Here is a 21,808-nt window from a genome sequence, read left to right on the forward strand (position 1 = left end):
GGTAGCGTGGCCGAGCGGTCTAAGGCGCTGGTTTAAGGCACCAGTCTCTTCGGAGGCGTGGGTTCGAATCCCACCGCTGCCAAAATTTTTCGCTTCCACTTTATGTTATTTTTAGCATACGATTTTTTTAACTAGTATTAGATTTTGGTTAATTACTGTTTCCTGTTTTTTTGGCTGTTCATCTAATATCTGAGGGTAAAGTCCTGGTGACGTCCGTGGCACCAAGAGAATTTTGGATGTCTAGTTCATCACATATGCCCGAAATCCCGGTATCTACTCCAGGAGCATACTTACTCAAGTGGTGCATGAAATAAATAATCTAGTTTTTTATTAAGATTTTCATTGAATATCCATTGTGGACAAAAAATATCAGTTGTTCAATTGCTATTAGCTCATATGGAGTGCATATTTTCAGCAACCATAGCTCCTTTCTACTATAAACTCGCATCAGGAGCTGACAATATAATAGCCCTTCAACATCTCTCCATCAGAGTACATTTTCAACAGAATTTTACAGTTTAAAAAAATTGTTCTAATACACCCATGCCTCTATGCAATAGCAATAAAACAAAAGATTCACTGACAATTATTCTTGTACCCACATTTGTACAACACCCTGGTTCAATGTGGATCCAGAAAAATTTTTGATCTTTGCCATACACTGCTAAAAGAGGTTAACATGTGATAAGAGAAGTTCCATACCCACATTTCATGAATTGAAACACTGCATATCAATGGAAGTAAAGAGCTTACAGCAAGAAATATCTTGTTACTGTGAATTAAAGTCCTTTGGATGGCCAATGATGATATAATTCCCATCTCTTCTTATACACAATAAGCCAAAGAATTTTCAATGATTTCTTGATAAATGAATTGGTCTAATGATTTTCAATCTTGATAATAATATTCAGCTGGGCAACAATTTAATTGATGGTGTAATTTTAAAACTCCTGAAAAGTGAAGAGTCAGGCGTGATATTGTGGAATCGAGACATAATGAAAACTTCGTTGCAATTTTCCACAGTTAAAACTTTATTGCCGACCATGGTTTCGATACACTGTATCATCTTCAGGTTATATATATATATATGTATATATATATATATATATATATATATATATATATATATATATATATATATATATATATATGTATTGTATAAGACTTAGCACTAGTGGACACAGGCAAAAACACACAGAAACACACAAAAGAGAGACTCACTATTTTTCGAATTTTCAGTGGTCGTGACCACCTTTATCAAGGAAGAGAAGGACAGAGTTCTGATAAAGGTGGTGTGGGACAAGGAAGAGAGGGACAGAGTTCTGTCCCTCTCTTCCTTGATAAAGGTGGTCACGACCACCGAAAATTCGAAAAATAGTGAGTCTCTCTTTTGTGTGTTTTTGTCTGTGTCCACTAGTGCTAAGTGTTATACATTATTATTATCTGTGAGACTTTCAAAAAGTGTTATATATATATATATATATATATATATATATATATATATATATATATATATATATATTTTACAGCTGTTAGAGACCATTACTTTCATTAGGTACATCAATGTAAATCAACTGATAGAAAATAAATCTGATGAATCCTAGCTTTGGTGATTCTTAAGTTAGTAAAGGGTAGAGGGTTAGACGACTGACCTGAGGGTCTAGGTTCAATTCCCAGGCAAGGCTTTTTGAGCATCCTCAGCTTCACCCAAACTAGGTAATTTTTTGGATGCCAGATCTTCCTGGGAAACCATAGCTGGCACTGCAAATGGAACTGCCCCCCTTCTCTTATGTGTGAATTCAACAAGCCATCGCGCTTAGAATTGGGTGAACTCTACCATCACCTACCAAACTGGCCTTCGGGTTGATAACTTTGTTCTGGTTTTTTAAATAGAAGTTGAAATGCTAGCTTTCATGGAGGACATGTTTCAATAGATGTTGAAAAATAAACAATTTCACTTTCAAAATTCTCCAGATATAAACATTAATCTAAATAAACTTTATTTTCATCACCACAATACAATCATACAATACTTCACAGTTCCTACTCATAATTTTTGGTAGGAAAAGATGGCACACATTTCTGAACTTGTGTGATCCTAGAAAAGTTAATGTTACAAAGATGATCATCTTGAAATAGGTAGAAAAGTCTCTCATTGCAGGAAATTTTAACAAACAATAGACATCACAGCAAAACAGACAAAACAACAGAACAACAATAGCCATGTGCCTTTTGACATATGGACGTAAGACACTTGATTCTCTTCATATGGTTAAGGACAGTGTGCTTCCTGAAACACACTTGTGTGACCCATAACCAAATGAATACACAAAGATTGGAGCACAAAGCATAGTATTGTCACTCTAATGCTCCAAGGAGTTGAGTTATGGAATCCACTGACTACTCACAATTTCATATTTATGTGAAGCAGTCCTTAATTATCTACACATACATGGGCTACACTTTCACTCCAGGACAGTAAACAGAATGGAAATCACACACCTTACACCAATTCGAATAATAAATAAAGTTAATAAAATAAAATTCTATCTAAACACTGTTCATGATACTTTTTTGCATGGGCTACATTATTTTTCTAATAAGTAATACTTTTCATCTACCCAAAGGCTCTTACATTATAAGTAAAAACAAAGAAAATTAGTCAGGATTTCAAGTCAAACGAAATGACTTTGGGCATTTATTTTGCAAAGTATTCCACCTTATAACTTGAGCTAAGATGGAGCCAATATTTTGTACATCACAAAAAAAATTCAGTCTTGAGACAATGGATTTTGCAATTGCTTCGATAAATTTTCAAGGGCCTAAATCAATATTATTATATATTTATCTATATTAATTTCTTGATGCCCAAAAGAATTAAAAAGCACTACTTAAGTTGGGTATAAGTAATAATTATTGACACCAAGCATTCACATCTCTTCAATGTAATTAGATTTAGCCGTGAAATTAGTTGTAACATTTAATGTAGGTTTTGTTGGGCAATAATATTTCCTTGGATTACCAGAACACCAAAGATTCATTTGGTTGGTGTATTTGAAATCCAATAAATAGTGCTTATTTCTATTAACTTGCCATATTTCTCTAATTATATCCTCCAGATTTTGGCATTTGACTGCATAATGGATTTGTAGTAATAGGAAATCAACATGAGAACATTATACCCATACAAATTTTGAGTTGATATTACAGATGATCTTAATTATTGTTGAAATTGTGCCAGTCATTTCTATCAAAATGATAATTATAGCCCAACTTGGAAGTTAATTTTTGATAGAAATAAATTTAGAAAATATGTAGTATAAAACATGCTATGAGTTGGTTATTGTACCCATATATACTCAGGATATAAATTGTTTATTTTTGGATATATGGGGAACATTAATGTAGGGAGTTCCACATTAAGCCTTATATTCAATATCTGCATAAACAATATTTACCCATTTTATTTTATGGTAAATGCTTGTGCTTTCAAAACAATAATGCATTTATGCATAGCCATTATATGCAGCAGCCTTTAAAGCACTGCATCTCTCGGTTTCAAATTAAATAGTGAATTTAATTATGTATGCATAAATTATTTAATTTTATAGAATAGCTTAATAAATTACTATTATGTCAAAGCACCCATAGCATTAAATTGTAACTTCAGTTTGTTTTGTGTGAAATATTCTATCACATTGATAATAACTTACTGAAAATAATATTTCATATAAGATTAACAAAATTAAGGCTACATATGTTCATTGACATTCAGTATAAGAACATACTGGACAGAAAACCACAAAGTTATCACATTACCACAGCTATTTTAAATTGTACACTTTTTGACATACAAAATTTTTACAGGTCCATCATACAATGTAGATGAAAATATATGCATATATGTATTCTTGTTTGACGCAACTTTCTATAAATCTAATAGTCAGCATTTACACACCTTTGGTGAGAAGCCAGTGCTACATTGATTGTATGTTGAAATTAATTTTTATGATTAGGTATTATAATGGAATTATATTGCAATTTTCATTTTAAATATTCAGGTAGTTGAAGCTGATAATTCATTCACTCAAATAAAATACTGAACTCATTTTCACACATAATTTCCTATAAATTGCAAAATGCAATAAAGTAATTAACATTTTCATAAGTATAATGTTGAACAAAATTGATCAGTTGAAATTTTTTCAGTGATTACAATAACTTTTTCTATACTCAGACGGTTCTGGCATACACATATATAACCATTTTGGGAACATTGATTTCACTTTCTATAATTACTTCTTAATGAATATGCTTAAATTAGAAATAATTTTCTAAGTATGGGACCACTTCAGAAATATTTTCCCATAATGCAAGCAGCAGTATAGTTAATCGTTTTGTCAGATGAAGGCTTTCATATCCGCATTGAAAGAAACTAAATGAAATATTTCTAAAAACATTAATTTCCACACTGTTTTTACTGCCCCACTTTAATGGACTTTGGAGCACAGAAAGTTTGTTAATTAATATTCCACATATTCAAATAAATAACTTTGATTTTGCAAATGGTGAGTAGCATAGAAGAAGTAAATTTCTTTAGAGCAGGAATGCCACATGAAATTATGAGGATGAATTATATTCATCCATTTCCTTTAATCACTGGCAAGGTCAAACAGAAAATGTGGCTATTCATCTCCTTCACTGAGTGCTTTTGTTAAGTTATATTTCTTGACACCCATGAGGAAACAATTAAATAAATTGATAGCTTTTTCAAATAAAGAGAGGGTTTACAGTAGCTATAGGCATAACATTAAAACACCAGGGAATTTGTAGGTTATCTCTTTACAGTAGGCACACCACAATACATCAGATTTTTTCTTTAAAAACAGAATGAACCCACACAACACAAAATACCCAATGTATATACAACATACTTCCACAATCTACACCACACATCCACTACACAAGCATGATGTGCATTATCCATGACTCACTCATCATCAGACAAAATATATATATATATATATATATATATATATATATATATATATATATATGTATACATATATATATATATGCATACAAAATGTATATGAAGTTAGCATTAGTGGACAAAAACACAGAAACACAAAAAAGAAAAAACTCACTAGTTTTCGAATTTTCAGTGGTGCAAGCCACCTTTCTCAAGGAAGAGAAGGAAAGAACTCTTTCTTTCTCTTCCTTGAGAAAGATGACTTGGACTACAGAAAGTTTGATAACTAGTGAGTATATTTTCTTTTTTGGGCATTTCTGTGTTTTTGTCTTTGTTCACTAATGCTAACTTCATATACATTATTATTCACATCCGTGAGACTTTCACATACTATGTACCCAGTAAGTGATATGATTGCTGCTGTCTCAACTTAAGTTTGTAATAAAAGAATCTTAATGAAGGTGGCTAGTCTTGTTTTTGACTTTCATCACCCAAAGAACCTCTATGCTGTATGTGTAATGTATATCAAATGGTTATTTTAGGAGGTATCATATAGGAGGAAACCCACATGTGACCATGGATATTGTGACGTTTTGAAATGCAATGGATACATTTGTTTCCTTGCAAATGAGAAAGGTCTATGTGAAGTCTAATGTATATTATTTAAAATCCGTACATCCAATATAAATTGTAGCTATCCATGGTGGGTATGCATTGTATACACAGAGGATGGACCTGTGCTGTGTGGGAAGTTACCATGCACTCTATATACAACTACAATGCAGGTTTTTATAAATATGCATCAATGATACACTCTTTTACATTATAGTTCCTCCACCTATCAACCCAAATTCTAGTAGCACCCAGCTTAATACCAATGAATGATACATAAAAACAGTATATAAAGCATTTATCAAGACGGCTGACAAAAGAGAAATAGTATTTATTTGAGGGCTGCTTGAAGAACCTTTGATTTTATCAGAGGTTAACTATTTTTTTGAGTGTAAAAAGCCAGAAGTGTTTCTGGATATTTCCCAAAATTAGTGGATGTTTTCAATAATCAATTCCCATTGATGAGAAGCCCATTATACTCACAGGTAATAAAAATTTCCTATAACACAATACCGACCCTATTTCAATAATATTTTATTCTAACAAAAAATGAAATGGATGGTTGATAAATTTGAAGGTGAAACCTTAAAATTAATTTAAGATTTTGCATAAATGATAATAGCCTTAGTCTTGCAATAAAAATATTGTAAAACTCCACGGCACTGCAAGTATATTTCTTTCCATCAGGATTTTAGGGTAACTGAATTTGATTGTAATCATGAAATGCCTATATTAAGGTTCTTCATGCTAATGGAAACAACTGCAATAAGAAAGTAGATTCTTCAAAAATACTTCAAGCTAATGAAAGAATTTCTTAGATTCAATTTTTTTATAAATTCTGGTGGCTATATGATCCAACAATTTCATTTCATCAAATTGGGATGAACATTTAACATTCCCAACAGAAGAGAAAATAATAAAATCATTAATTTTAATTAATGACCCATTTGTTGAAATAATTAATTATAATTGAAAGATGAAAGTACCTACCAAAACTACCAAATCCATTCATTAGATGAATTTCAGGAATAAATCAATCTGGAGGCATTAAAACTTAATATACAATCAAGACCACTGTGGTATATCTCTTAGTACTTCCATGATTATTTGCAAAACATTTTAATGTTCCAGAGCTAAACTATTAATCAGGAACTTCCCATTATAATATGTAAATTCATATCCATACTCATTTGATGTAACTAGGTAATACATATTTATTTACATAAATAGATTTATCCTGAATGTAGTTGGATGGAAGTTATGTATCACTTTAGGAAAATTAGAAACATAAACTGTAAAGTTATTGGATTAATGGAATAGCTGATAAGTAAATGAATCCATGTTTAACAAACTTTAATTTGTTTGGCTGCAGTGTGAATTAATCTTGTGCATTTGCATTCTAATGTTCCATTAGAGCATAATCATAATCATGGTATTTCAAGGGAGAACTTTATTGATGTGACATGTTATAGATATACCTTTAGTGATTAAAGGGCATTAAAAGTAACTGAAATCTGAAACTCCATATCTTTCATTTTACATCTTATCACAGAATCCCATCTCAATCATTCTGAAACATTATGATACCTAAGCTAAGCTTAAAAATTGTTCTCCTTGCCTTTTTCTCCAGAAAAAGCTGGCAATTTTGGAAATGTACATAAAAATGGTTTCCTTTCAATCTGTTTACTAGGTAGTTAGTGTATAAGAAAAAGATGAACCAATGCCCTCTGTCTATGGTCCTTTTGATATCCTATTTCCTCTTCTTCCATAAATAGTACTAACGGTGCAGCATGGATAACTTTGTCATACGCTCAGGCTCTTTCATTGATTACAAATTCTAACTGTTTAAATTCACTTCACTTTATCAAGTGGAAAAATATGTTATAGCCAAACCCCATAGGAAATACAGCCCTGTGGTATTGGCATGCAAAAAAAATAAATATTTTGAAATCATCTTTTTTAATTCACTCTTCATCCATAGGAATGGACCACTTACCACAAAACTGTAATAACTTGTACACTCATGCTGCTTCCTGTGGAGTTAATTATAAAAAAACTTTGGAAAATTGTTCTTGCATTCACTTGCTTAGTAGAAGGGGAACACTTTGGTGGAACCATTTGTGCATTTTTAGACTTGGACCAAATTGTACTTCATCAAATTCCCTGGATGTATAGTGACGACCAGCTGAAACAGGATATGAATCAGCAGTCCATCAGAGGGAAAACATTTCAAGTGTATCATGTGGCCTATTCCTGCTATTGAATTCTTTTTCAGCCAGGTCATGGAAGAAATTTGAGATCTTTAAAGTAATTACTTGAGAGATTTTTTTACCTGCATACAATACCATAGTAGGTATACATTATTTCAGCTGTGATTACTCTCCACAGATCTGATTTAATAATATAAATGCGAAAGTGAACCACAGGAAACCCTGGAAGGTTTAAACCACTTCATATGAAATGGTTGACGACCATTGTGGGTGGTAAAAATAACTTCACACTCCTAGATTCTCTGCTCGAGATTCTTCTTTAATTCAGAGCCCATAATCAAATGAGTCCCACTCACTAAATCTGGAATCCTGCTTTTGAAGCCTCTGCTGACAAGCCTCTATGTAGCTATCCTGAATACGGTACATCCCTGAATTAGCCTGAAACATTAATGTTTCAAGTATGCGTTCATTTTTAATTGCTTTACTCGGTAACACCACCTGTAAAGAAAGAAAATAATCATTGATTTAATATATGTGTAGGCCTAGTTAGTAAAGGTCAATGGCTTTAATCTCCAAGTGCTGTTGAAATTATTTCACTGTAGTATATAATAATATTTTGTCAAAATATTTTCTTACTAAAACCTGACTTATCTACTTCTTTACATGCTAAAATAAATCCTATAATTTTCTGCTGGATAGAAGATGATTATGAGGATTTGATGATAATCATTACTTTTTCTCTTAATCGTGCCACCTTTGTGCAAAAGATCAGAACTGATTTGATTAAATGACTTAGCGTTAAATAGAGAGATTATAAACTTAATATGCTGCTTGAGCCATGTGGCTCCTAATAGCAAAGCAAACAGGGATTTTCACAATCATTGATTAATATGGGATTATCACATCTAGTATGACATGACCACCTTTTGGCTGTGTAACACTCCTAATTTCTTTGCCATAAAATTTGCAGACAGAAGCTCTAGAGAAATGCCTCTGAGAGTAACTTAATTATAAAAAAAAAGAGCTATCAAAATTATAACTTTCTCCCAATGCTTAGGAATAATTGAAAACAAGATTGCCACAGTAAATTGAACAAAGATATTTTAGTAACAGCACTTTCCCTACCTACAAATGCATATCATTTATCTTTCTTTGTTTTTTCCAATTTTCTTGCACCAATATTAACTAAGAAAGGCACCATTGTATTCTCTTGGACATTGGTCAAAATATAAAACATCAAATCGAAAAAAAATAAAAAATGTAGAATTCCAAATGAAGTTACTCATTGCAACAATTTCAGAGTGTAAAAATCAATCGACTTGAAGGCGAATGATTTTTACACTCTGAAATTGTTGCATTGAAATGCACATTAGCGGATGACTCCGTTAAAAGTTACTGTTGCGGCATCTCCCGCAGTTTCTTTGGAAGTTACTCATATTTGGGCATGAAAAGAAACATATACAGATGAAAATATATGGCATATTGATCAATTAAAAGAAACATATGGCATATTGATCAATCTAGTTTGTCTTAAAATTGTAAATAATGTAAATAGTGAAACTGAAGAATTTTTTGGGAGCAATTAATTCACTGTTCCCCAGCAAAACACTAGAGTCAATAAACACTTCTTAATTATGAAATGCTTTTCCAATCCATAATGGCTCAGAAATGTGATTATACAAATTAAGGAGAAATGTTGATTCAAAATTTTATCAACTCCTCTTGGATGAGGGAGATTTATCATTAAAACTTGTAATTTCAAAGTTGAATTCTTACATTCATTTTTGTGTAGCTCAAAACATTCTGTATATGTGCATGAGACATTACAGTTCATTGAATTAGGTCAAGACAGAGAAACCATATTGCTGGATATAAAACATCAGCTGCTATAACATGCCAAGAGAATATATCCTCTCGTGAAAACATCACCACTTTAAAAATTTACACTCCACTAATTGCTACTATTGGCTGATTGAACCATATCTGCAAGACCAGGAATTTTGATAATGTGATATCTTAACATGTTACATCATTAAATTCATGCATTAGAGTTCCTTACCAAACTAAATATTGTTTTTACCCTTGTGACATACTAAAATATATAAAAACTTATCCTTCCATCAATAGAGTTGCAATAATTTTGTGCATTGCGCTTAACTTTATGTTATTGAATTACATTGTATACAAATGCTATCCAGATAAATACAATTCTTTCATGAAATTAATGAAAATATCAAGTAATATCAAGTTAATGTAGTTGTGTAAAATGCACCACAGGCCTTTTTATATAGATTAAAGCTAATATTTGAGTTATGGAACAAATGAAAAGTTGTTGTAACACCATTTTCCAATGAATTTCCTTGGGGAAAGCCCTAAGCAACAAATTAAACTAGAATTCCACTGTTCAAGATGCCATGGTACCCCCGTACTGTCAAAAGTGCAAGGTTGTAATTAGAATAGCCAGTTTAAAGCCTGGTTAAAGCACATTATTTTTTAGGTCATAAGTTTCTCATATTAATAGGCATGTGGACGGATAATAAAATGAAATAAAAGCCATTTGCTCATCTACATTAAAACTTAGTTCTTGTGATTTATTGTGAAAATGGGAAAAGGTAATGTAAAATCTATTTATAATAGTCATATTTTTATCTAAAACTAATTCGTTAAAGCCTTTAGATTTTGCAAAATTAATCTCTTGTTTTCTTATCAAAAGTTTAATGGAGATCAATAATCAGTTAGATGAGAATTTTAAGTTTTCAATTTAAATGGGTTAAGGTGATGTATATAAACATGCCATAATATGCATTTATGCATGTATCTCTTTTGCTGTTTTTTAACATTGTAGTTGTAAACAATTTATTTTTTATTTCATATTTTTCAACTCATTTTTGGTTGTAATTAATACTTCACCGCAATTTTTTCCGATGTCTTCAATAATAATGTTTTGAAATTGAATCTTTACTCCACAAATATTAATTTTCACCTACTAAAGGTGGCATTATGAAAACATTGTATGAATAAAATCCTTAGAGCTATGCATAATTATTGGGTAAGTAAATGCACAATTTAGATTATCTTTTAATGATATAGCTTAAACAGCATCCAAAGTATTTTTGCAATGATAGTTGAAGGGACTGAATTATTCACGTATTCTATGTACCATTACTACTACTGAAGTTAGTGCTATTCTTATACTGTAGTGTAGCATGGTTATGTAGCTTCAACATACTAATCATTTACGTTGGCTGGCAGTGCTAAGATAGTCTCTATGGGAATGCATGCCTAAAGTCTAAGTAATGTTATATAACTCTTCTATTAGGGAAAGCCTATGACAGTACTAAGCATGTACATATAAATAACTGTAATAACCTCCAATTGAATTAATACAGAGTACAACACTAGAAAGAAATGAAATATTGATTTACCTAATTAAGACTAAGCAAGGACATACATCTAATCTTTTGACAATTTAGGCATTGGAATATCTTGAGTGCTTCCTACTGAAGCCAGAACTGCAAACCAAAGAAATACATCTTTAAATTTAATTGAAGAATTTTATTCTTAAGGTATTTGTGACGCTATATTTCAGTCCATAATTTGTTACATTCCAAGAATTTTTTTCTTGGCTCTCTCATTGAAGATAATCTACGTTTTTCATTTTTCCTGCACAAGCTTGATGACATCGGTTATATTTTAATATTGATTGATGTACAAAGGTATTATTAATGTTAATATTTGCCATTGATAATGGATGCATTTATATGACTACCCTTCCCTATCTTTACATATACCATTCCCAATCAAATGATGTGGGATCACAGGAGTAAACAGGAGTGCAAAAAGGTGAAAGGATGAATAGAAACAACAGCATTCAATAAATTGATCAGCTGTTCTCACTTCAGCAGTATGGTTCTGATTTGGGTAAGGTTGTTCTACCATACACGGTGAGCTTGGTGGAGTATCTAATGTCCTCCTATGCAGAAAATGGATTGCATGCATGGCAAAATGATGTGGAGTCTGTTTCTTTTCTTCAGAGCCCAACCATGAAAGTGACAATCACTAGTTGTGTTTTTTAGCCTCCTGCCTTTAACTTTAGCATACGGCTAAACTCAAGTGGCTGCAGTTAGTAATTTATGTAGTTTATATCACATAGGACTCTAGTGACTTCTCCTTATTCCTTTAAGATTTTTTATAAGCTTGAGTTGGATACAGATCTTGGGTGTTTGAGTTTATTATTTCTTCCTTAATTTTGCTATCTCTTCCTTAATTTCTTCTCCTATAATGATTTTACAGTAATCTACTAAACTGCAATGAATTTTAAATGCTTTGGAGAGTTGCCAAGAAATGTTGAAGAAAATGTAATCATTTGATAATTACAAAGAGCAAAAAGAAACACCATTTGTCCATAAAAAGAAACACATTTATCATCAATGAGATATTCTTAGTAATTAGGTATTGGGCATACTTCTTTCCCCCTCCATTCCATCCAACATATTTATCCTATTCCTTCCCCTTCCTCATTCGCTCAACATTCTACCCTCTATCACTGTCTTCTACATTCTATCACCAATCAAAACATTCTGAGTCCATCTCCCCAGCCGCTTTTTGATTTCATCCAACAATCCTCTCTCCTTCCCTACCATGCCTAGAGCCCCTTGTCAGTTCTCCTTTTGGTCCACTTCTCCTTTATCATCCTTCTCCCCTCTCACATTTCAAAAGCCTCCAATCTATGCCTATCATCCTGTTTCAATCATCATGTTTCCACGCCATGCATAACCATACTCTATATTAAAGTTTTGACAAGCCTTTTCTTAACGTCTTTCCTCAATGCCTCTGTCATCAATATCCCTTCACTTTATGAAAGCTTCTTCGCTTTAAGCATTTATTTGCTATATGTATCCAACACTTTTTAAGAATATTCTCCTGACTTAGCACCCTCAGATCTAGCATCTGTTCCCAAACTTGAAGAAATTTGTTTCCGAGAAGTGTTTCGCATCCAATGAAGAAGTTGAGAGGGCTGTAGATGGATATTTTCACAGCCTTCCAGCCTCTCAATTCCAGGAAGGAATACTGATGTTGGAGAAATACTGGACCAAGTGTTTTAGAGTCAAGCAAGATTGTATAGAAAAATGAAATAATTTTTCAACTGAAAATTGCAGTCTTTCATTGCCAGAACATCTCACTTTACCCTCGCAAAGCTTGGTCATCCAAAAAACAAATAGATTTTATCAATTCCCTGCTGATTTTCATTCCTACCTCCAGTTCTTCCCATGCCTCTTCATCCATTTCTTTCATATATATGTTGAAAAGCAAAGGTGATAATGGACCCTTCCACTACCGTCTTACCTGTCCTCCTGCAACTGCCCATCCCAACTCTCCATCCATCACTTGCATCTAAGGCAAGTAAAGGCTGAAGATATACCTCCTATCCCTCTAAACTACTCCTATTTTTCAGAGTTATTAGTTCCACCCAACTCACTCCATTTTGTTTGGAATGGGAACTATCACTGACCTGATGAAGTCTTCTGGCCAAATTCCTCCATCATAAATGCTATGAATTACTTCATAGCATTCTAACTTTCAAGTAGATCTGCATGAATCTAGTTTATCCTCACTGACTTATTTGATTTCAATTCTTTCAATGCTCTTTCTATCTTGACACCATGGGACCTAAGCTATTCTCATCTATGTCACATTCTCTATGTCTAAACTTGCTGGCCTGATTTCTTTACTATAAAAACACAGTAATCAACCCGAAGGTCGGTTTAGTAGGTGATGGTAGAGATCACCCAGTACTAAGCCCTATACGGCGCGTGAAAATTCAAACATCAGGTAGGGGGGCCAGTTCCTTTCCCTGTGCCAGTTATGGTTTCCCAGGAAGACCTGATACCTGAAAAATTACTTCAGCTTGGGTGGAGCTGCAGGTGCCCAGAGTGCCTTGCCCGGGAATCGAACCTGGGACCCTCCGGTCAGCAGTCCAACGCTCTACCCCCTGGACTACTGCGACCCATTCTTTACTCTAGTGTTCCTTTATTTCTTTATTGATTGATATTTTTTCCCACTATTGAGAATTTTCCCTTGTTCAAGCATTGATTTTTCTGGCTTATCTTTTGATTATTTTCAATGATTTTCCCTTTATTCCCTTCCCTTCTTGCCAGTGGTTTCACCTTTTTGTACAACACACTAATTTCATATTTTCTCTGTAAAATTTCCATGCCCTTGTACTACATATTCCACCAATCTTCTTTCACGGTATTTGTTTCTCACCTCAGTTTATAATTGAACTCTTTATACTTCCTTCTGCCTAACTCTGCATTAATATTCTTCCATTTCCTTCTCTCGCTCATCATTCTAATTATCTCATCAATACTCTATGATTTCCTTCCCTTTTCCCATTTACTGTCCCTATTATTTCTTTTGAGACTTTCAGCACCATTTTTTTATGTGTTCCCCTTTTTCATCTTTAGTGCCCAGCTCCCTTTCCTAACTCATGTAATTCCTTACAGCCTACTGATACTCTTTCCTTATCAATATGGCAATGCCCAATGTTCCATATCCTAAACTCTTTTTCTGTTTCATCTTTTTGAATTGGATACTACACTTCATGAGTACTAAATTGTGGTCTTAGTCTTCATCAGGGGTTAGGTGGTAGAAGAGACTCCATAGTCTCAATCTCACCCCAAATCAAAGATGACTATTTATCTATCTGATCTCAAGAGGCTTTGAATTGATTCCGCTCTTCCTAAATCTGTGCCTAACCATTATATAACCTAACTGATACATTCCTGAGTCCTGCCAGAATTTTCCATGGGTACCTCTGTCTTTTGCAGATTCTAAAACAAATGCTGGTGATGATTAACCACTTGCTCGGGTAGAACTCTATTTCTTTCTCCATGTAGCCATTCTTTATTCCTAAACTATAGTCTCCTAACTCACTACCATACCTCCCTTCACCTACTGCCAGATTTCAATCCCTCATAGCTGTCAAATGTTTCCCTCCAGGAACAACCATGATCCGCTAACTAATCATATACCATATCAACTTCTTCCTTCATATGATTTCCTGGTGGTATATATACCTGAACAGTGACTGAGTTCCTTCGCTTGACTTTTACTTTTACTAATACTTTCCATTCATAGCTACTCTATGTTAACTATGCTTCTTCCTACCTTTTTATTCAATATTATTGCTACTCCATACTGTCTTTCTTCCCCTTCACTGTATATTACACTATAACTATCTTTTCAGAAATCTACACTAGCCTTCCAACTCGCCTTGCACAGGCCTAATTGTATAATATTGAAAGTGTATTCACCTCAGCTATGTTTTATTTTGTACATTAAGATGCATATGAAATAGTTTTAAATTGAAATATATTGTTTCATTCTACTATGTCTATAAGGATACATTTTCCTTTCAGATCATAATAATGTGAAGAAAAATTTATTAAAATTTTCCTGTAACCTTTATGCAAAGCATAGATTTTTTTTTAAATAATGCATATTATTAGCATACTGACCTTAATAAGCTCTTGAGGAGATATTCTGTATAGTTTTAAGTCACGAGCCAACCGCTCCATAATGCACTTGAATTCCAACTTGGCATCAAGTTTTGATGATGTATTTGAGCGAACTCGAATTCGATTTCTTGCCCACAAAAGCATTGCTTCAAATTTTCTGACCTCAGCAACTTCCAAGTTGCGGCACATGATCATTTGCACCATTGATTCAGAGAGTGTGAGGAACTCAGGATCATTAAATAACTGCAATAATGAAAAAATATTTTCATAGAATTTTGAAATTTTTGAGGATATTACAACTCATTGGAAGTTATATAGTACTTACTCATTCACACACATGCTTAGGTTTACAGTGTATGTATTTATAAATTAGTAAAATAAGTGTAAACCTAATGAATATGTGAGTGTGACTGGGAATGGTCACTTTGGATCACAAACCAGTGAAAGTGGGAGAGACACAATACAAAATATCGACTGACATGTTTTGTGTTAATATTTTGTAGTTTTTCTTTCTATTATATATTAATAATTAATCAATATCTATTTAATTTCATAAAAGTCTTCCTTCCACAGTTTTTGCCGACAAAATATGGCATCAGGGGTAATCTTTATTCTGCCAGGAATTTTAATGTCACCAAAACAAAAATATACATCCTTTGCTTTGATTGGATGAATAATTCTCTCTTTGTGTACTCACTATTAATAAATTTATATCTATTAATTAAATAAATTCAGTAAAGTCTACAAATACGTTTTTATTTTCTAACCCAGGTTTTGACTGTTACATAATTGTGTAATTTTCAATTTTTGCTTTCATGCAAGTTGAAATATGGGTTAGAGAAATAAAAAGTTATTGTCCAATTAAATGATTTAATTCATTCATAAATTAACTACCACAACATGTGACCTGAGAACATTAATTTTATAAAAATAGAGTTTTGAACTTCTTCCAATTTATATTCCCTCCTATTCCTCGTGAAACTCATAATTTTCTACATTTAAGTAAATACAATTAGAGGAGGGTGGTTCTTGGTTGAAAATATCCCAATTTCTTCATATTCATGGTCTGTACAATAAATGAGCAAACTGGTGTCATCTGGCAGCCATGACGGGGACTATAGCTCCACTCACTAGTGGCACTAGTTGCCTGAGACCCAAAGGGACATCTGTGCTTGGTGGATTGTCGAGCTTTGCAAATGGTGCCAGCTATGCCAGTTTCTAATGTCATTTTTTTAATCTTTGTCAAAATTGGAAATTGACGAAATCACAGAGCAACCATTCAACATCAAGTTTTTTGGTGAAGTGTGGTAAAAGTTATCAAGAAATTACTGAAACGTTGACAGCTGTTTACGGTGATAATGCTCTGAAGAAGAAATCTGTTTTCACGTGGATTATGCATTTTAAACATGGCCAAAAAGACATCACAGATGATGCAAGGCTGGGACATCCTTCACCCACCTGTGTTGATGACAACATTGATCATGTGCGGTCCCTTTTCCTTACCGATCATTGAAAACTGTCCAAATGATAGCTGATGAACTGAATTTAGGAAAATTTACAGTGCACACTATTTTAACCGAACGTGATGGATGGATCCTTCACCAGGACAATGCACCTGCACATTCAGCATTGATCCTTTACCAGTATCTGGCAAAAAATTCAAACACCATCCTTGATCATCCTCCTTTTTTGCCAAATCTTGCTCCCTGCAACTTTTTCCTATCCCCAAAATGCAAAAATGTGATGAGGGGACATCACTGGGGGGATGTGGACAGAATAAATCAAGAAACCACGAGAAAACTAAAAAGCCTAACTACTGAGAACCTTCAGGGTGCTTCAAACAGTTGAAAAGAAGATGGAATAAGTACATAGTAATGCATGGAGATCACTTTGAAGGGGAAAAAATCGATGTAGGCTAAATTCTGCAAAATAAAGTTTTTATGACCTCAGTTCAAGTATTTATTGGACAGGGTAGTGTACCGGGCTTTTATTGCATCTCCAGTCTCAAAGGAAAAAATTTGGAGAATTTCAATTCTCATGGTTCTTTTAGTCTTTTGCTAATTAAACATTTGCAAATATAATTTACTGCTGACTATTAAGGAAAAAAATTATCCTTGTTTAGTGAGCTCTCAAAGTCGTATGTTAGATCCCTAACCTCGTATCATGCCAATCAATTTATGATGGGAACTCAAGAGGTTTAGCAAAATGTAATACAACACATAAATAGATATTATCAATCCACTGTGCTATAATATTAATCTGAAGTGTTAAATATAAATAAACATCATAACTTCTTACACAGAAACACTGAACATACCTTCATTTTTACAACTCTGGTTCATAATGCAAGTAATAGTGCAACCTAACTTCAAAGAAATTTATTATTTAATACTTCCAAAATAACCCTTGGTGTCACTAAAAAGTGGGTGGGGATACAACCCATTATTATTTACTCCACTTCTTAATTATTTGACACTATGATGATATGGTATGTGACTAAATGGGTCAGTAACAATTTTGATGAAATGCAAAAAATAATAGTGTGCATCATATTTACCTATGCAATCAAAGTCATAATCATACATTCTGGATTTAAATTTATTTGGAAAGAAATACTTCATTTATTCTGAGACACTATGTTTACTACCGTGGGTCGCGGTAGCCCAGGGGGTAGAGCATTGGACTGCTGACCAGAGGGTCCCGGGTTCGATTCCTGGGCAAGGCACTCTGGGCACCTGCAGCTCCACCCAAGCTTAAGTGATTTTTCAGGTCCTAGATCTTCCTGGAAAACCATAACCGACACAGGGCCACCCTACCCTGATGTGTGAATTTCACATGCCGTATAGGGCTTAGTACTGGGTGAACTCTACCATCCCCTAACAAACCGACCTTTGGGTTGATTACTTTGTTTATGGTAATGGTTATTCTGAGAATCCTCTGGGTAAAAACAAAATGTTCACTAAATTGTCATACTTATTACAAAGTTTTATAAAGGGAAATTTTGACCACATTCTTTGCAAATGATACCCTGTGTAATGAAAGATCATTTTCTCCTCCAAACCTGTTATCTCACATTTTCTTTTACTCTCAAATTGAATGGTAACAAAGTGGTTTAAAATACTGATCTTGCAGCACCAAAGTCCTTTAGGTCAGAATTAGGACAATAAATTTTCTTTTAAATGGTAATGCCAACAGATCTTACTGTCATGAGGCCTTAAAAATATGCAGGTAATGCAAGTAATGCAATTTTAGGCAATTATGTTACATAGCTGTAAGATTTGAATGTGAGATTAACAACCTTCTGGTCAAGTGGTTCATGGTAATTCGAGGAGAAAGATGGATTTATGAGATAATATGTCTGAGATGAATGGCTGTTTCTACTTGCAAATTTAGTTGAAGGCATGCAACAACTTTTGGTATAATATATTTATGTATGCACAAATTGTATAACTTCACTGTCAAACCATATCCTTTCAGGCGCAAATACTTATTTTTTATCTTCCCAGCTCTACTAATATACTGCTAACAATGCTAACATAGATATAAATTGAAACTCCTCAGTATAGTGAAGGAGAGGCTCTGCAAAACCTGACATTTGAACTGATTCCACACTCTCCTTATTCCCCCGAACTTGTGCCTTGTGATTTTTATTTTTTTTCTCAACTCAAGAGACACTCTAAGGGTAATTATTATACCTCGGATGATGAGGTGAAGGCAGCTGTCAAGTCCTGGATTTGAGAAAAGTCGGAAGAGTTTTTCAGTGACGGAATGAAAAAACTTGTTACACGGTGGGAGAAATGTGTTAGCCTTTACGGTGACTATGTTGAAAAATAAATCTATCAATTTGGAACTTAATAAATGTACTGAAATATACTTTGTGCCCAATCTTGCTATTTGTTTTTGTTTGTGGTCTACAAGCATGTGTGCATTAGTTTTCAGCCCACCCTCGTAAATTCAGCAAATCAATCATATATCTGCTATCAATAAGCCATAAAGGTTTGATTAGCTTATCATGGTCACTCTGATATGATATCCATATTTATTAATGTTTCTTTTTCTCCATATTTGGATAACTGCCAAAACAATTTAAGACTTCACCATTGGGCATCTTAAAATAAAGAGAATCTGTTGATTCTAGAAACAATAATGACTTGAAATTAAAAAAAACAACAAACAATGAACGTTTAACCAAAACTGTATTTTAGGCAGCAATTTTATGAGATATATGACTTAAAATTTTTAAAAAATTTTGATGTAACAACTAAACATTAGGATTATTTATCGGTATAACCTTGCAATAGATTTATGTTTATGGCCAAAAATGATATTTAGTCCACAAAAAAATAGGTTCACCTATCTCACACAAAAAAAAGGTTCACACTCTCACGCTCATATTTAAACCTATTGCGAATTTGAGCCCATTCGAACCCGAAGCAGGTGGGTCGGTCAGCCAATTAACCATTGCTACCTATGCAACCTGTGCGTTACACCAGTGACACGTGGGTTGTCGCTACCTTAGGATACGAGCAATGTGCAGTTAAACAGATACAACCGGTGAAAGAACATTGCTCGTAATGACGGTTATATCTTGTTATATGTTGTTATTATCTGTTTTATGGACTTTCACTCATTGGCTTTCTCTCCCTCACACAAAAAAATACAAAAAACTCATAAATACGTATATATTTCTTCAAAGGTGATAAAAACAATGAAGGTTGAGATGTTATGAATTCCATTCTAAAATCAGTGTGAGAACTAAAAATATCTTTAAAATAGTTGAAAATTTTGCTGACATTAGTTTGAAAAGAGATATGAGAGAAGGAGAGAGTTAGGGTGGGGTAAGGTCATACAGGGGATATAAAATAATAGGTCTGTGTATGTATGCTAGAGTTTCAAGGACAATAACCATACTTAGCCATGTAAAATACTCGTACAGTAGGTTGTCTATCACATTATCTAGCTTTTAGATGGTGGATGAAAATTATTGCATACATTCCTGTTTCATGCTTGAACATGATTGCTATTTATAAAAACCTATAAAACCTGTACCTATAAAAACCTCTTGAATAACATAAACACAGTTTGTCTTCCCTTATTTCCTTCTTTGGTTACTGATAGTTCCTATTCTTCCTCATGCATTTGATGTTTGTTCCTTCTCTCCCCACATCCTACTTGTCCATTATTCTTCTATCAGTTTTCAACATCCAACAACCTTTCAATATCTCTGTTATCCACACTTGATTCAAAACTCTCAATCGAAATAATTATTCATTATTTTCCTCTACATCAATATGTTTTTTCTTTATTTCTCTATGCCTGTATTATTTCTCTATGCCTGTATCACCTTGTCAACACATGAAGATAATTATGCCCATTTAAAACTTGGAGAATGTGAATAATAATTATCATACTTAAAGATGCCATATATTTTTGTAATATTTTTATTTTGTTATTCTGTGCCCTGCAGGATCATTCTTGAAAGTAATAATAATAAGGATGGAATGACATGAAGGACTATATTTTTAAAGCTAAAATTTTTGAAATTCTCTAAAAGAAAAGGCTTTTCTGAGGTAACTTGGGATGTGCTGTTTTAGAGACTTAATATGAATTAGCAACGATTTTGCAACATATTTGCATTCTGGATTAGAATGTTCCATGAATCATACATTTAGTTTAGATATCTAATATTTAGCTAATGGAAGATTCATATGAGTAACTTTGGTAGTGATAAATGTGAAGTTATACCCAGATTTGCACTATCAGTTGGATTATGACCCAAAGATGTAGATAAAATATGTGGGCTAAAATATGAGTTTGGATTTTTCTGCAAATAAAAAATGTGAGTTCCCAGAGTGATGCATACTTATGGAAAAATAAAGTTCTTATATATAATGGCCTCATTAGAGATAAGAAGTCAGAATTCAAACCCCCTGTGCCATAGTGTGGTAGAAATTATGAATTAGGTAGAAAGGTTTGGGTCTTTGAATTTCTTATTAATGGATATAGTTGGCAAAAAAACTACATAATTTCTTTCTAAAACTACATTTTCCTTAATATGCAAAATATAAATTATCAAGGAACCAAACTTAGGAATATTTCAAGGGTAAGTCAGTTTTGCTAACTTATAACTTAAGTACAGATGAGACTGGTATAGCTAATCAAACTGCAAAATTAGCTATACCACTTTGGTCAGAACTATATGAAATTGAGCCACATAATGTCATCAGTAAATTTATTATTCTCTCACCTGATGAGCTCGTGTCTCCACAAAGGCAAGAATCATGTTTACTAGTTCTGAAGCTGAGGTATATCTCCAGTAGTAGTTCTCCAATGAACATAGCATAATGCAAACCTAGAAAATAATGAATGATAGCTAGAATATACTACTATGAATCCTACAGGATATCCTACTATGAATCCTGTATAGTTAAAACCTAAACCATATGAAATTAGTCAAGACACTCTCTACAATTCTAAATTATTCTAAAATTATG

At 33.2% G+C, this 21,808-nt stretch overlaps 1 protein-coding gene and 1 non-coding gene across 2 annotated transcripts in view; one reads left to right on the plus strand and one right to left on the minus strand.

The window, feature by feature from the left end:
- On the plus strand, nt 1-82 carry TRNAL-AAG (transfer RNA leucine (anticodon AAG)). The gene has a single exon. It is a non-coding gene; the product is annotated as a tRNA-Leu (tRNA).
- Nucleotides 83-8,118: 8,036 nt separating this feature from the next.
- Nucleotides 8,119-21,808, minus strand: part of LOC139687781 (uncharacterized) — a 519,942-nt gene continuing 506,252 nt past the window's right edge. Inside the window, exons 16-18 of the mRNA XM_071585075.1 lie at nt 21,562-21,666; nt 15,315-15,557; nt 8,119-8,292 (exon numbers count right to left, since the gene is read on the minus strand). Coding sequence (XP_071441176.1) covers nt 8,119-8,292; nt 15,315-15,557; nt 21,562-21,666 — 522 coding nt within the window. The remainder of the gene's footprint in view (nt 8,293-15,314; nt 15,558-21,561; nt 21,667-21,808) is intronic.

The sequence above is a fragment of the Hetaerina americana genome, unplaced genomic scaffold (assembly GCF_022747635.1).
Source record: "Hetaerina americana unplaced genomic scaffold, ioHetAmer1.1.p SCAF_2, whole genome shotgun sequence".
Classification (NCBI taxonomy): domain Eukaryota; kingdom Metazoa; phylum Arthropoda; class Insecta; order Odonata; family Calopterygidae; genus Hetaerina; species Hetaerina americana.